Source organism: Rhinatrema bivittatum, chromosome 1, assembly GCF_901001135.1.
Source record: "Rhinatrema bivittatum chromosome 1, aRhiBiv1.1, whole genome shotgun sequence".
In the NCBI taxonomy this organism is placed as follows: domain Eukaryota; kingdom Metazoa; phylum Chordata; class Amphibia; order Gymnophiona; family Rhinatrematidae; genus Rhinatrema; species Rhinatrema bivittatum.
The window spans coordinates 759155446-759172647 of record NC_042615.1 but is presented as its reverse complement, the minus strand read 5'-3'; the positions used below and the strand labels follow the sequence as shown (position 1 = coordinate 759172647).

Below are 17202 nucleotides of genomic sequence, written 5' to 3'. Positions count from 1 at the left end.
CAGTTAAAACCCTGCCGATCTGCCTTTTTATTTTTATTTTATAACTTATACGTCATCCATAGCAGAAGTAAAGTTACGCGGCAGGGGGCATCGACGCACACCCTTCTCAGATTCAAGCCTTAAAGCGCTCATTTGCCACCCAGACCACGCCCACACCCCGCCCCTTTTTGAAAACTTCTGAGATTTGCGCGCTGCAGCATTTACGTGGTTATCAAGGTGACTTTTTAAAAATGTTTTAAAAACGTAGACCAAACGCATAATAGGATGGTTGGTCCCTTGAAGGTGACATCATTTCCTGTTTGAATGCTGGCATTTTTTAAAAAAATGTAGACCAAATGCATATATGACGATTGTCCCTAGAATTTGAAACGCAGACCTGCGTTGGACTCGGACTTAGAGAGTTTTTTTTCCACCATGGCATTGTGTTGAACATTACAGCATCTATTAAACAATTTTTTAAAAATCTCCAGGAATTTAAGATAAGTCCTCCTTTTTGTGGCTTGCTTTTAAATTAGAAAAGTGACAATTAACAATTGTGAAGAAGAACAATATGGGTTATGAATGGTATAAGTTATGGATTTTAGATGCAAGAAAATTTTTAAAAAAGAAGAAAATATTTGAATAAAGTAATTTGGACTATGAGCAACGATTAAAAATGAGGCTGAGCATTAAATGCGTTGGCATGAACCGATGATGCCAATTATGATGGTCATCATTATAGTGTCTATCTAATATATAGGTATTTTAAACTTTGAGGGCAGGAGGAATATTTTTTGCTTTACTAATTTTTTTTCCACTTGGTATCTGTTCTGCTGTATGCAGCTTGCCAAGACCCTTGCCTGGATTGGACACTCGCCAGCCTCAGGGCCCTACCTAAGTCTTGCTGGCTGCCAGAATCCAAGGGCTCAACCTGCGGGGGAGGTGGCCGATATAGGTGAAGCTCGTCAGACCCTCTTACGGGCTTCTCCACCAACTGCCATGGTGGGCCTGGCCGAGTGGGTTCGCCTGATAGGCTGCACCAACCACACTGCAGTAACAATGGTCCACTTTCTCTGTCAGTGTTACAAGAGTGCCTACCTTATTTATTTATTTGTTTTAAAAATGTATATTCTGCTGATCTACAATTCCTTACAGAAATTTGCACTCAAATACCTTCACGAAATAGCTATAATCACTAGTTTCTTCAGACTTTAGGCTTTATGGTACTGTTACTTATTTGTACTAGACATGTTGAGGTAGATATTCAAAAGCCATTTAGATGGATAAATCAAAAGTTATCCATTAAGTGGCAACTGTGGCATATTCAGCCACTTAACCGTCTATCTTAGACGGTTCTGCTTCTGAGCAGGTCTAAAGTTAGCTGATTATGTGTGGCTGGATAACCTGACACTTAACCGGATATCTTTTGAAGATATCCGGGTAAGCGGCAATGCTAATAGAAAAAAACACGCTATCCTAAAGGCCCCATCCAGCCCTCCTCCTTGTGAAGTTGAGCCTCTTGCCTGCTCCCCAAAATGCCCTGCATTAGCTGGTTAACATAAAAAACATGCTATCCTAAAGGCCCCATCCAGCCCTCCTCCTTGTGAAGTTGAGCCTCTTGCCTGCTCCCCAAAATGCCCTGCATTAGCTGGTTAACATAAAATTGGACCACTGGGCCCCCCTCCTTCCCCCACCCTTTCTATACCTTATATAACTGTTTACCTTCAGCCCGGATCATGGTAGCCTCCTACCGCAACCTGGGCCCGACACTTCTGCCAAAGCTAATCAGTTACGCTGGAAGCGAAGAGATACCCCAGAGATAGCCTAGTAGCTCTCTAAACATTCTTTGAGAAATAAAACAACATGACATGATATGATAAAAAAGAGCCATTTTATTCTATTAATAGAGCCTTAATGCTTTCTAAAGTATATTCATTTATCCCTTATATTGTGTAGTATAAAAAAAACGTTAGCACCATCATGCAATAGCACCATATTGTTGATCAACATTTTTGAATGCAAAACTGAGATAATTTAACAGCTATAAACAAAGAAGTCAATTTGTAATTGTTGTATCACTGCTTTCTGGCTGCGCAGATTGGTGATATGTGAGATAAATGGTTCTCATCACTTAGGATGTTTCCAGCATTTATCAATAAGATGTGCAGCTGGCAACAACTGTGCACAGATCATGAATCTACCCAAACCTGCAGAGTAATCATGAAAACACATACCCTAATATATTTGTTTCTAAATAAGAATGAGGTATACTGTACATATATTATTTATAGTAACTTTTAACATTAAGTAGGAGATATGAATAATCACAACAAATTCAGCCATAAAGTTACAATTTTACAACATAATCTCTTCTACTGCACCAAACTCAACATTCTTTATTTACTGTCTTTCCAAAAACTGTGAACACATTTTTTTATATTTTGCATTTTTAATATCTTGGTTGTAATCCTTTGTTATTGGTAGATGTGAAGTTCCTTGGGACTAATGCAACATGAGTGAGCTTTCTGCAATATATTAACCTCTATGGCCAGAGACAGATCCATTTCATTTGAGACTTGAATTATCTTCTTCAAGAAAAGGGATATGTTTGACTAACTGACCATAAATCTACCACTAATACAAATAAATGAAAAGTAACACCAGAGACGATCTGATCTACGGTTTTGCAAACTATTTTTCTGTAGCACCTTTTACTTAATTGAGACTTTGTAGTAATATAGTTCAGAATATTTAAACTCAGCAGTTCTTTGTGTTATTACTGTATTAAAGCTGTATTTAATCCTTAAAATGTATCACGTATCATTGCTGATTTTTACTTCACTAGTGCTCCAAAATAAACACAAGCCCAGAGAATATCTGCTAAGGGGCACCAGTATCCAGACAGTATTTATCTGAGTAAACACCTTTTGAAAATTGCCCTCAGTATATTGTAATGATAATTTTGATGAATTATCTAACATCTACAGCTTTTTGTTTAAGTATAGCAGGTGGATACTGAGAGACAGTAAAGTAGATAAAATGGAAGGGTAAATGAGGTAGGTGCTGGGTTATCCATTATTTTGGAAATCAGTGTTTGGAAAATACAGATTGCTGTAATAGATTTGCAACACATTTTCTTCATTTGGGTTATACATTATGACATCGAGAAGGGAAATGAGAAAAGGCTTGAATGAGTTTTCTTGAAAGTTTCAACTCTTATTTACAAATCTGAATGATTTTTATACATAAAAGGGTGAATTTTCAAAGACGTACACATATAGAAATGAGCATGTATGCACATAAGAAACCTGTACTTGCATAATAGATGTTTTATAAAAGTCAAAAGTATGCAAGTACTTTTCGTTTTGAGCACACCTATATGCACGTAAAATAGGGGTGGGGCCAACAGTTCCTCATCTAAATTGCTACTTTGAAAGACGTACCCGTATATTTGGAAACTTGTATAATTTTATACTTGCTAATTATCTGGCCTAACTGATATGAGGCTTGTTTATTGTGTATTATTGACTGGGAGGGAGGGCTGCATGAATTGAAGGGAGTTCAGACTGAAGAACCAGGAGGGTCTCGATGATCTGGATAAGGACTGGGCAAACTGGTGGAGTGGTTGGTAAACTGGCTAATTTCAGTTAGGCATGCATGTTTTAAAATATGGTGGCTTACGTGCATAAAGAGGGTTTGGTGCGAGTAAGTCCTACTTAACTTTCACACGTAAAATGTAGGATGGTAAGTTTCAAACCAGTGCGAGGGCGCGCGTTTCCATCCATGTTATAAAATAGTCCGGCCGCGCAGGGGTGCAGCCATTCTATAACATACACATGCATATGCACGCATGTTATAAAATGCAACATGCCGTGCAAATATACATGCTAAATTTGAAGTGGCATGTGCATGTGTGCGCAAATCCCGCTTCTACCGCATAAGTTCGAGGACTTTAAAAGTGGTGTACGCTGACGCCTTTGCCAGTTAAACCAAACTAAAGGTTCTCCAAACCTCCCTAGCTTAATAGCCTTCACTCCTTCCAATTAGCCCCAACCCTTCAAACCCTGCAGATCTGCCTAGTTTTCTTTATTTTATAACCTACACCTCCTCCAGAGCAGAAATAAACCTACGTGGCAGGGGAGCTGGGTGCATGTCCAGGTGCATGTATTTACGTGCACATCTCTGGCCCACGCCCCGCCCCCTTTTTGAAAACTCTGGAGATGTGCGCACTGCGGGAGATACGCGCGTATCCAGGTGGCTTTTAAAATCCACCCAGCCCGCACGAGACCGACTCATTCGCGCATCCCCTAATTGATGCACATGCCGGGCTTTTAAAGTGCACCTCTATGTGCATATGTTTTCAAAATAAGTAGGAAAAGTACGTGGTTTCAATGCATGGCATGCATTTATGTATAAGCACACATATGCGCAAATGTTGCTGGGTAGAATTTCATGTATGTTCTAAAACGAGAGTATCTGTGTGACTATTATAAGTGCGTATATATCGCCACACTTAGTTGTTTGAAAGTTACCTTCAATATCTATAGAACTATGACAGTAAAAATAGCTGAAAACTACAAGAAATGCAAAGTGATCCTTTACCATAAAATATACATTATATATATAGCATGAAGTTCTAACAGTAATGGACATTTTTTGAAGACAGAATGTGAAACAAATGCTACATTTTATCAACTTCATCCCTAGCAACGTAAGCCCAGTGAGTCACTCTGTTCTTTGGTTTTATAATGGAGTATTTTGTTTTCCATTGATTGTGTAGCAGGTCGTTGCAGGTCTCCTGGGACTAGCACCCTATTGCAGGGAGCAAGTGAAGCAGCATTGAGTCTGTATGGCTGGCAAAGAACATTTGCCAATAGATTTCACAGTTTGGCAGAAATTAACTGACATCTTATCCTTAGTGCAAGCCAGACCTAGGACCAAAGACAAAAAAAAAAATGTTAATATATATTATTTCCAGCAACTGATAGTATTTTTCTCTTTGTTATGAATACAGTACTGTTTATTGTTTTTATTTCATCTGTAAACATATACAATACAGTCTTTATTCTTTCCCTGAAATGAGTGGGAAACGCATTTCAGACAAATACCAGGATAATACAAAAATGCTTTGCAATATGAAGGAGAGAAGTCTAGCACTAAGGCCTTGATTCACTAAGGTTTTCTTCCCATTCTGTGTCTATGGAGGAAAGCTTGTTGAATAAATCAGTCCCTAGGATCTGTATGGGAATGTGCATTCAGGCTCGTGCCAGCGCCCCGATGGATCTCAGCTAGTACTCAGGATCCACTTTACTTCTTGCAGGGGGTTCAGGGGTTTCTCTTTAGCAGATATTGCAATTAAACTGTCTCCTATAGAGACACAGATTAATTACAGATTCATTTTACTTGGATCCTGCACTGAAATCTGAACTCGCAGTCATGTCACTAGACAAAAAAGGGGCTAATGAACTAATGTCCTGTGACAAAGAAAGTTTGGAGCATTTTACTTCTTCATTTCCTTCATATTCCTTGTTTTTCTCCTATTGTTTTTTCCTGTAGTATGTTTTTTTTTTCTTTTTCTAAAGTTTCTAGAAAGTTCTGCAGCCAACCATGTACCCTTTCATGTTTCTTTTATTTATAGATTTTTGCACAGAAATTCCATTCCATTTAAATGTTATTATTGTTACATCCCCCAAAACGATGATTCTTATGTTGTATCCAATCAGAGATGCTGCAACCTGCAAATAATAACATTTTCTCCAGTAACAATACAGCAACTAAAATTCTGCATGATGATGAATATAATGTGAATATAATGGAGATCCAAACCTCTCTCTGTTTCATCAAGCTCTTTTCTCATGGACACAGAATGGGAGAAAAGACTTGGTGAATCAGGCTCTGAATGTCATCTTGCTGTTTAAAAAAGCAGATTGGAGGAGAAGTCTAGTGGTTAGAGCAGCAGGCTGCGAACTAGGGAAGCCAGGATCCTTATCCTGCTTTGTGACCTTGGGCAAGTCACTTTACTCTCCTTTGTCTAAGCTACAAACTTAGGTCCTCATTTATTAAGTTGCGTTTGGACATTTACCACATGGTAAATGAACTAAGGCCAGCAATAGCACGTAGCATTTAAAATACCGTGCGTTATTTTGACCCTTGCATCATAAGTATGTTTATGAGTCGATTGGCATGCAAATGTATGCTAATCAGCTCATTACTAGCCTAATAAATGCATATCAAATAATGCAGCTTGCCTCAAAAATCACAAGCCATTTTATTTGATTCCAAGCTAGCTACAATTCAAGAGTTGTAGCAAACTTCCCCCCGAGCATCGGGATTCTATCGCACATCTTGATGCTTCTGGGACCATGTCTTAAAGCAGCTGCTCAGCCTCAGTTACCATCTCTCTCTCCTAAGTGTGGCTAAGACCCCAGGGGTCACTGTAGGCCACCATCCCACCCCTTATTTGAATGAAGTTGCCAAAATAAGTTTTCAATTTCAGAATTTCTGGGCATTGGTCCTGCTCCTCCCAGAGTCCTCCCACCCTACCCCATAGCCTGGCTCACATCTTTAATCCCTCCAAGGCTTACCATGCTTGCTCTGGTAGTCTAGTGGTGGCCCAGAACACTACCTATGCTCCAGCTCCAAACTGAGTGATGGCCATTTTCCAAAATGGCATTGGTCAACCGATAGTCTTCACCCTATCATGTGATAGAGACAGCCAGTGACCAGGTCCGGATTCTAGGGGGCAGCTCTGGGTCCTCACTAGACCACCAGGACAAGTTTGGCAAGTCCAAGGGAGGTGGGTGGCAAGGGTGGGATAGGATGAGGAGGCCAGCTTCAGGTGGGTGTGGGGGCAAAGTTTTGTTAAAAGGAATGGATTGGGATGGGGCCTGCATCTGGAGGTTATAAAATTAAAAAGTTGGTGAGATGCAAGTAAGCCAGCTGGAATATGGCTGCTTAATTCCTGTACTCCTCCCTCCCCTGCCTGGAGAAATTGTTGAGGCTCGGTTAAAGAAATTCTCCCTCATAAAATAACAGGATCAGAATGCTAAATCTGCATATACTCAAATGGGGTAAGACTCTTCACGGAAGACCCTGATTTTAGTAGTAGCCCTGACACAGCGGCCTGTCTCATGATATAGCAGCTCCCAGCTGCTATCATTCGAATCATGTAGCCCCTTAGTGGAATATCAGTGATATCTCATTTAATTCAGCTAGTGAGACTAAATAGAGCTATCAGGGAAGATGAGAGAATAGCAGATTTACATTCACTGGAACCAGTGAGTTACACCGGTGAAGACTGAAGAATGTGGACTACCAATGGTCTTGGCGAATTATGTGAGTGGAATGTCCTGGGTGGGGGGGGGGGGAGCGAGGAGAGAGCAGGCCCAAACTGCAGTGGTATCCAGGAGCCTATTTTGGGCAGCAAGCACCTCAGCTCTGGGGCTGCGAAAGACTGGCTGCTCTGGAGGCAGATGGGACTCTTTTTCTTTTTTCCTTTCTCTACAGTGGCGTGAAGTCCTCCTGGGCCCCGTTTTGAAGCTCACAATTTAATTGTTTGTCAATGGGTTGCAGTACAATGCTTTAAGCCTCTCTTGCCAACTGGATTAACTGAAGCTATCAGCTCCTGTTAAAAGGGCCTGCCCAGGCCATAATTGTTGGGAATAAGGTACTTTACCTTTATTTTTGCGTATTAAAATGGTTCCAAAGCCTAACTATGCAGCCTGCCTTTCAAAATTTATAAATCTGCCAAAAGGGTCAGGAGACTGAAGGAAAAGGAGAATCAGCCAAGCTGGAATTGCTCCAACCCACGGACAAGATGCTATATTGGATGCCTCTATTACTAATGCAAATCTGATAGCATTAATCTGCGCATTCCAGCTCCTGCATACAGAAGTCTCCAGGCCTGTTACAAATTTGCAGACAGAAGTAGAGTCTTCGGGGCAGACTTCACAAAGGTACATCTGGAGGAGCAAATAGATAGTTCAGATTATTCCCATTCAAGAATCAGATCACTGGAACAAAAAGTTCAGCAGTTAGAGGCCAGATGTGAAGATCTGGGAAACAGGCAGAGAAGATCCTAATGTGAGATTTCTGGAAGTTCCTGAAAAAAATGGAGTGGAGCATGTTCAGGAGACAGTCAAAGATGTTTTGCCGCTTGTCGTGGTCCTGACTTGTGGTCCTTCAATAGTATTGAAGAAAGACTCCCTGGTGATGCAACTCCTGTTGTGGTGTGCTTCCATTACTTTCAGGATAAACAAGCCTTGCAGAACAAAGCCAGAATGAAAAATTGGTTTTTGTATAACAGAGCCCACATTCAGCTTTTTGCAGACTTGGCTCCAGCTACTTTTTTGAAAAGGAAGAAGGTGAAACATCTTAACTTCCTGATTAAGAACCAAATCTATTAAATATCATTGGGGCTTCCTATTTTCTTTGAATTTTAACAAATACATTTGAAAAGATGCACACGTCTGCCCATAAACGCGCGTGCAAGCAAAAATACGTTCGATTTTATTACACGTGCACCATTTAAAATATCTCTACTGCATGAAAGGGAGAGAAAGAGAGAATCTAACACTCTCTCTATATATCCCACTTTCAACTCAGGGTGGGTTTAGGGGGAGGGCAGTATTACAAGGGTCTACAGACCCTTGCACCCTAGGCAGACCAATGTAACACTGTTGCCCTCCAAAACCCACCCTGAGTTGAAAGTACCCCTCTAAGAGTGGGAGATATATATAGTGTCAAATTGGCCCTTTAAAATAGTCTCTTTCTCGCTCTCTCTATCTCACTTGCCCAGACTTGCACCTCATCAGGAACAGCAGTAAAGTTACCTGCATTGCCATGGTCAGCCTTGCAAAATTCAGGGGTTTCACGTGTACTTCCCAACTTCTTAAAACTTGTGTTGCTCGTGCACGGCCCACATACATGTGTATGGGGCCACTTTTGCATGAGCAACACTTTGAAAATCTACCTGTTACTTTGTCAACAAGGGCTATTACCTGCTTTGTCTATCAGAATGTTTGGAGTTCTGGAAATGTTATCAGAAGGAAAGAACAGTGAGGATGTCCAGTATAAAGAAGATGATCATGAATGGAAAGAAATGTGATCCAAAGGAAGAGGCTGTCTAGCAAGGAGGGTCAGTCTATACAAGCTCTAAAGGAAAAAGAAGACAATAAAATAGAGTTTTTGCTGCAAAATGCATCAGTCTAACTTTGTTGCCATGCAAGTTTTTTTCAAACTGAAGTATTTGAGGAGATCCCCTGAGTCAGACTATTTCTTTGCAATAAGGGTAAGCAAAAAGTCTAAGTTAAAACTATAAGAGAACAAATTATACAAAAAGTGTTTCATAAATTGTTTGGTTGATTCTATTTAAGTTTAGATTACGGGCTGTGGGGTAGCTTAGTATTAGAGATGTGCATTCGTCTGGGATGAATTAGACAATTTCAATGAAATTGTCTAATTTGTACTGTTTCGGCAACTCTGAAAAATGAAGCAAATTTTCCCGAAATTTCGGGAAAATACTTTTTTCGATGTTAGTGCCCGCTAACGGGGAGTTAGTATGCACTAACAGGAATTAGTGCGCACTAACCCCCCCCCCCCCCCAAAAAAAAAAGGCCAGAACCGTGGGAAAATGAAATTTCCCACGGTGGGCCGATAATGAAGGCCGAACCGAAAGGTTCAGCCGGAGCACATCTCTACTTAGTATGTTTAATACAGTTATTTAAGGGTGAAGGGGTTTAAATGGGTTATAGGAGATCACTGCTATTTCAAAATGTATTGGGTGCAGAGCCAGTTCATAAAGGTTGTGGGGAAAGGAGGATTAGAAGGGGTAGTATGTTTAGAGCAAGCTTATTTGCACTTGGGGGGGGGGGGGGGTTATTACTCGAGCTGATTGTTTTTTTTAAGCATGGTGATCCCATAATCTGGGGAAGCCAACGCGTGAAATTTTCTGGGACAGCAGACCTGTGGTATTTTTCCTGGTGATATTTTACTGAGCACCTCAGCTTTGTAAACCCTATGGTATTTTCATCTCTGGGAAATTAACATGACTTAATAAATGAAACCCTTATATTGTAAGCCCTTCGGGAAATACCTATAGCACCTGAATGTAATCTATTTTATGTGTCAAGCTAGGCGGAATACAAATAACATTTTGTAAAAAAATCACAAACCCCTCCTCCTTAATACACTTTTACATTGCAACCAGCAGTTTTCTGACCATATTAAAATCTTCCCTAAAAGACCATCTTTTCAAGGCTGCATTTAGATCTTAAACCCTGGCTCTCTCAGATCATAGCTTTGTTGATTTTAACCTATTTCTATAACAAATATATTTCCTGAAGCTTCTTGTCTGTGTGTCCTGGCTAGTTTGTAAGCTCTATGGAGAAGGCACTGTCTCTTATGTACATCTATACAGAACTGTATATGTCTAGTAATATCAAGAAATGATAAAAAAAAATAATAGCAGTAGTAAGTTCTCACATAATGCTATGTTGAAAGTACACCTAAGGCTAGTACTGTATTCACATTCACTGCAATTTATAAGATTGGAAGCACTTCAATGTAGAGACCTGTCATATTCCCTCCATGTTGGAAGAATGACAGCAGAAGGTATCTCCACTCAGACAGCAAAGTGCTATTCATTACCTTTTGTAGTTTATCAACCCTAGAGGGGAAGGGAGAGTTGCCTAGCAACCTGGAACATGTTAATCACTTTCCTGTAGGTACTTTGAAACCTGAGTACCCTCATTGCCTTCATCTGTCCAGTATAAAGCTCCTATTAAGCTTTTCTTATTTTATCTTAATCTCTGTAGTAAAGTGCATTGTTACAACTTTCAGATCAAGGCTCCGTTTTAATTTTTTCAGTGATAGTTCTATTAACACTCTATTTTTCTTATATACAGGTGACACCATGGTTGAGGTCTTTAAATTAGTTCAGACTTGGTAATCCCTTAACAATGGTGTTTCCATTTTGGATTTCAGGCCTATGGGGAATGCACTGCAACCTTTATTCATGATGAACTTCTTTATTACAAATATAAATGCATATTCCTGTGCAAGTTTCTGTCTTCAGCTTACAAAGCAGAAAATAGAAAGGTGGTTCCACTCTTCTATAAAATGTTTCATTATGATATTCTTACACCAGAAGGTCATTTAGAGAAGAACAAAATGCTTTGTGAAGGATGAGAACTTACAATGTCAGCCCTCAACCCTAAGAATCTGTGTGTATTTATATCACAGATTCTTTTTAAATCAAATTATAATAATTTACCTGTAATATCTAAACAGGTACATTGGTAATAGCATACACTAAAAGTGCCCGGGTGAGGACTACATTTAATTTATTTATTTTAAACATTTATAGGCTGCTGTATCCCAGTTTCTAAGTGGCTTACTAATAAAACAATCATAAAAACAAAAGAATAAAAATTATCTACAAGATAAGACAAAGGTAGTTCACATAACAAGCGTTGTATTGTTGTATAGCTCTATATTGATTCTTCTGATCACTGATTTGTTGCTGATTTAACCATTTTCCTGTGGAATTCCCAAAGTCTCTTATTTGTACATTATGTTTGTCTTAAAAAGATTGTAAGCTCTAGGGAGAATGGACTGTCTCTTATGTATTTTTGTACAATGCTGAATACATATAGAAGAGCTATAAAAATGATAAATAATAGTAATAGTAGTGTAAGATGAAAAAAACCCAGCACTCATCCTTTAAATGACACAAATAAGGATTAAAGGACATCTTGTACATCTTTGTGCCTTGATGGTTTGATCTTCGGCAGGATTTTCTCAGACCCTCGACTAGGGCTATTTTCAGGATAGCAAAATATGCAAATGAACAGGATTTTCAGACCATACAAAGGTTATAAATGTGCATTGTGGAAATCTTGAAACAAAACCATCTTTTTGAAGGAAATTAAAACCAAGTTTGGGAAACTCTGATGCAGAGAAAATATTGTCAGTGAATACTACTGAAAAAAATGAGAACGGTGTTAAATATAAAAGATATTTAACTGTAATATAGCCTTGTGTTGAATCTAGTTTTGAAAGTAGTGTCTATTAAGAACATAAGGACATAAGATATGACATACTGGGTCAGACCAAGGGTCCATCAAACCCAGTATCCTGTGCCCAACCACGTCACAAGTATCTTGCAAGTACCCAAGCATTAAATAAACCGATCCCAAACAACTAATTCTTATTGATTAATAGCAGTTGATGGACTTCTGCTCTAGGAACTTATCCAAACCTTTTTTAAACCTGGTTACATTAGCTGCTATAACCACATCCTCTAGCAATTAATTCCAAAGCTTAATTATGTGTTGAGTGAAAAATAATTTTCTTCAATTTGTTTTAAATGAGCTACTTGTTAACTTCATGGAGAACCCCCTGGTTCTTCTATTATCTGAGAGAGTAAATAACTAATTTACATTAACTTGTTCAAGTCCTTTCATGATTTTGAAGACTTTTATCATATCCCCCCCTCAGTCGTCTCTTCGCCAAACTGAACAGCCCTAACTTCTTTAGCCTTTCCTCATAAGGAAGCCGTTCCATGCCCCTTATCATTTTGGTCGCCCTTCTTTGCACTTTCTCCAGTGCAGCTTTATCCTTTTTGAGATGTGGTGACCAGCATTGCCAGGGCCGGTGCAAGGGGATTTGGCGCCCTAGGCGAGCCTTCTCCCTTGCGGCCCCCGTTGCGCCGCCACCCCCCAGTCTCGGCCCCAATTCCTACCTCATTCTCGATCACGCCCGCTGACTGTGTGGTTTTCTGGTCACAAGCAGGTTGGGCATTGCTCGCGGCCCGCCAAATCTCCATTCCTCTTTGCCACCACTTGCGGCCCCATATGACTCGCACCCAGTGGCGCACCAAGGGTCTCCGGCGCCCGAGGGCCAATGCATTGGTGTGCCTCTCCAGCATCGCCCCCTTAATCCTTCTTGTACTAATGCTTAAGGTCACAGAAAATCAGTGGTGTCGCTAGACAGAAGAATTGGGGGGGGGGGGAGCCAAAATGACATTTCTTCATCACACCCACTTCTATAGCATGGATCGTGCTTTCAAATTGGTTATTAAAAAAAGTGTTAATAAAAAAGTCCAAAGGCTCTTCTGGGTAATTTTAAAAAGCTGGCCAGTTTCACACTATAAAATTATTTGATAGCCTCATTCAACTAATTCTATATGGCTATGAGAGTGAAGTCTGGAATATATAGGAAGGGACAGAATGTGAATATAAATCCTGCACCTCCAGTTCTGTAACTCTGTGCATCCACTGAAATTCCCCCAAACAATGGAGCTTGGATGTTTCCCTTACAGCTCATCATACTAAAAGATATTTTCAAATTCTGGTGTCAGCTCACAGTAACAGCAGCACAAACACCTTCCACTGCCAGGCACATTGTGAACTAACACAAAACCTCGCAAAAAAGACACTCAAAATCTATACTGCAATCCCATTGTAACACAACAGTAATAACACCAAGGACTCAAACAACAATAACCCTACCTGTTAAAAAGCAAGGGTAAATATTACACTGGGTCCTAGAATACTAATACACCACCTACTGAGGAAACAAAACAAACCAGATTGCTATAGATCCCTATGCTAGCAGAATCTCTCATCATGGTCACACACACAGAGCAGAGACAGACCTCTCATCAAATACAGAATAAAGCCACAGACAGAAATGTGCAGACAAAAACTGAACTGTAAAACGCATCACGCCAGACTCTATACAGTGTAGCAATGGAAAAACAAAAATTTCACCATTCCTTGTGAAACAAATCAATAATATAAAGATATATAAATCATTAATCATAATTATAAAACCATACAAATAAGATAATTTCAAAACAGCTGATGAATAGAATATCCAATAATTAAAGATTAATGCAAATTTTGAAAGCTTTACCAAACACCAATAAAATATTTCAAACAGCAGACACATCACATACTACCCAATAATTAAAATGGTAGTCAATCAAGAAAAATGAACTTAAAAAGCCACCTTTACTTACCCTCTCCAGCAGTTCTCCTACTCCTTTCCCTTGCAGGCCATACCAGAAGCAGCAGTAGCTGCTGAAGCTGTCCTCACAGTCCTCTTCCTTAGGGACCACAACCAGTCTCTTCTCTCTCTCTCTCACACACACACACACACACAAGTCACACCCTCAGGACCAGTTTCTGTCTCTCACACATCACTCATCTCCCCAACCAGTCTCTCTCTCTCTCTCTCTCTCTCACACACACACACACACACATACCAGTCACCTCTCTGGCCAGTCTCTCTCAATCACACAATGCTCTCGCTCTCTCTTATTAACACAGGCTTTCAATCACACACATGCTCTCTCTATTTCACTTACACACAAGCTCTCAATCACACACGTTCTATCTCACTTACAAACAGGCTCAATCACACACATGCCCTCTCTCACAGCCACAAGCCAGCCAAAAACATGCTCCATCTCTCTCGCACACACACACTGACACACACACAAGCACCCTCCCTGACTCACATATACACCACACACATACAGAAACACTCTCCCTGTCTCACATACACATTACACTCACAGAAGCATCTTTCTTTCAGACTTACAGCATTTTTCACTTTTACTAAAAGTGAAAGTGATGCTCCCAACCGTTAAATAAGAAAACCACATTCCTATCAGAAGGTGAAATGACACCCTTCCTTCAGGTTCTGTCCTCCCAAGGGACAGCCACCTACACCTTCTCTTGTTTTATGCTTTCAGGCAATAAAGCAAGTGTGTTTCTTCAAACTATCAGTTGTATGATTATTCATGTGGGAGATATGGAACAGAAAGACATCCTTAGTCAGCTTCCCTTTTAAATGGGAAGACTCCAGTCTTAGTCATTTAAAAATATACATTTTCTAAAGGCTTAAAAAAAAAAAAGCAAAACTGTTTCAGATTGGAACTATTCTAGTCTTCATGCTTCAATTATGCTTAAAAAAAAAAACAAAACCCACCTGGCATCAGTATCTTAAAATTGTGATTTTGCTGAGATGAACATTTTAAATACTTTAATCTTTTTTTTTTTTTACTTTAGTATTTGTCTCTACCCACTTTGTTAAATTTTATTTTCCAGCAGAGGGATTCTTAAAATTTAGTAATTTCATCTTTCATCCAACTTTTCAACAAAATCAGCACAAAAGTTGAGGTATATGTATTATCACACTTCATTTTTTTAAACTGGCAGATTCCTTTCTCACATACACATAACATACACACACACACACAGAAGCTCCATTCCTTTCTTACATATACATCACATCACATACACACACACACAGAAGATCCATTCCTTTCTTACATATACATCACATCACATACACACACACACAGAAGCTCCATTCCTTTCTTACATATACATCACATCACACACACATACACACAGAAAGAAGATCGGCGCAGCCGGTCTAGCTGATCACGTGGCCGAAGGAAGGAAGATCGGTGCAGTCGGAGACCAGCTGCCGAGACTTAAGGGGCGCTACGGCAGGCAGCCAGCCCCCGACTCTCCCTGCCTCCCCCCAGTGCCACCCTCCCGACGCCTCCCCTGGTGGTCCAGCGGAGGGCCTGGGAGCGATCTGCCGCTCCTGGGGCCTCGGCTGCCACTAAGCAAAATGGTGCCGGTTAGGGATGTGAATCGTTTTAGGACGATTAAAATTATCGTCCGATAATTTTAATATCGTCTTAAACCGTTATGGAACACAATACAATACAGATTCTAACGATTTATCGTTATAAATCGTTAGAATCGTGAGCCGGCACACTAAAACCCCCTAAAACCCACCCCCGACCCTTTAAATTAAATCCCCCACCCCCCCCAATAACTTAAATAACCTGCGGGTCCAGCGGCGGTCCGGAACGGCAGCGGTCCGGAACGGGCTCCTGCTCCTGAATCTTGTCGTCTTCAGCCGGCGCCATTTTCCAAAATGGCGCCGAAAAATGGCGGCGGCCATAGACGAAAAAGATTGGACGGCAGGAGGTCCTTCCGGACCCCCGCTGGACTTTTGGCAAGTCTCGTGGGGGTCAGGAGGCCCCCCACAAGCTGGCCAAAAGTTCCTGGAGGTCCAGCGGGGGTCAGGGAGCGATTTCCTGCCGCGAATCGTTTTCGTACGGAAAATGGCGCCGGCCATACGCGTATGGCCGGCGCCATTTTCCGTACGGAAAATGGCGCCGGCAGGAGATCGACTGCAGGAGGTCGTTCAGCGAGGGTTCCGGCGCCTCGCTGAACGACCTCCTGCGGGTTATTTAAGTTATTTGGGGGGGGGGTTCGGGAGGGTGGGGGATTTAATTTAAAGGGTCGGGGGTGGGTTTTAGGGGGTTTTAATGTGCCGGTTTTTCGATTTTTTGATTTTTAACGATTTTTAACGATTTTTCACGATATTTTACCCCCCCAAACGGCAACAATACGATTCCCTCCCCCTCCCAGCCGAAATCGATCGTTAAGACGATCGAGGACACGATTCACATCCCTAGTGCCGGTGGCCTTCAGCCCCTGTCACATGATAGGGGATAAAGGTCACCGGCGCCATTTTGCTTAGTGGCAGCGGAGGCCCCGGGAGCGGCAGATCGCTCCCGGGACTTCCGCTGGACCACTAGGGGGGTGTCGGGAGGGTGACACTGGCGGGGCGGCAGGGCGAGTCGGGAGCTGGCTGCCTGCCGCGGCGCCCCCTAAATCTCGGCGCTTGGTCTCCATCTAGGCGAGTCGAAGGCTGGCAGAATTTTGAAAGGGCACTTTTTGCCCTTTCAAAATTCTGTTGCCTGCCGCGGCGCCCCCTAAGTCTCGGCGCCCTAGGCACAGGCCTAGCTCGCCTAGTGGTTCCGCCGGCCCTGAGCATTGCACATAGTATTCAAGGTGCGGTCTCACCATGGAGAGATACAGAGGCATTATGGCATCCTCCATTTTATTTACCTTTCCCTTCCTAATAATTCCTAACATTTTGCTTGCTTTTCTGATGGTCACAGCACACTGAGCCAATGATTATAATGTATTATCAACTATGACTCCTAGATCTCTTTCCTGTGTGGTAACTCCTACAGCAAGGGTTAATTTTTCCCTATATGCATGACTTTGCACTTCTCCACGTTAAATTTCAGCTGCCATTTGGAAGCCCAATCTTCAAGTCTCGCATGGTCCTCCTGCAATTCATCACAATCCACTTTAGATTATCTATTCTGCATAATTTTGT

At 41.2% G+C, this 17202-nt stretch overlaps 1 protein-coding gene across 5 annotated transcripts in view; it reads right to left on the bottom strand.

The window, feature by feature from the left end:
* Nucleotides 1-1853: 1853 nt before the first annotated feature.
* Nucleotides 1854-17202, bottom strand: part of ADAMTS12 (ADAM metallopeptidase with thrombospondin type 1 motif 12) — a 1111988-nt gene continuing 1096639 nt past the window's right edge. For all 5 annotated transcript variants that reach the window (XM_029579144.1, XM_029579126.1, XM_029579135.1 and 2 more), the window contains exon 24: nt 1854-4910. In XM_029579144.1, the coding sequence (XP_029435004.1) occupies nt 4792-4910 (119 nt within the window). In that variant the 3' untranslated portion in view covers nt 1854-4791. The remainder of the gene's footprint in view (nt 4911-17202) is intronic.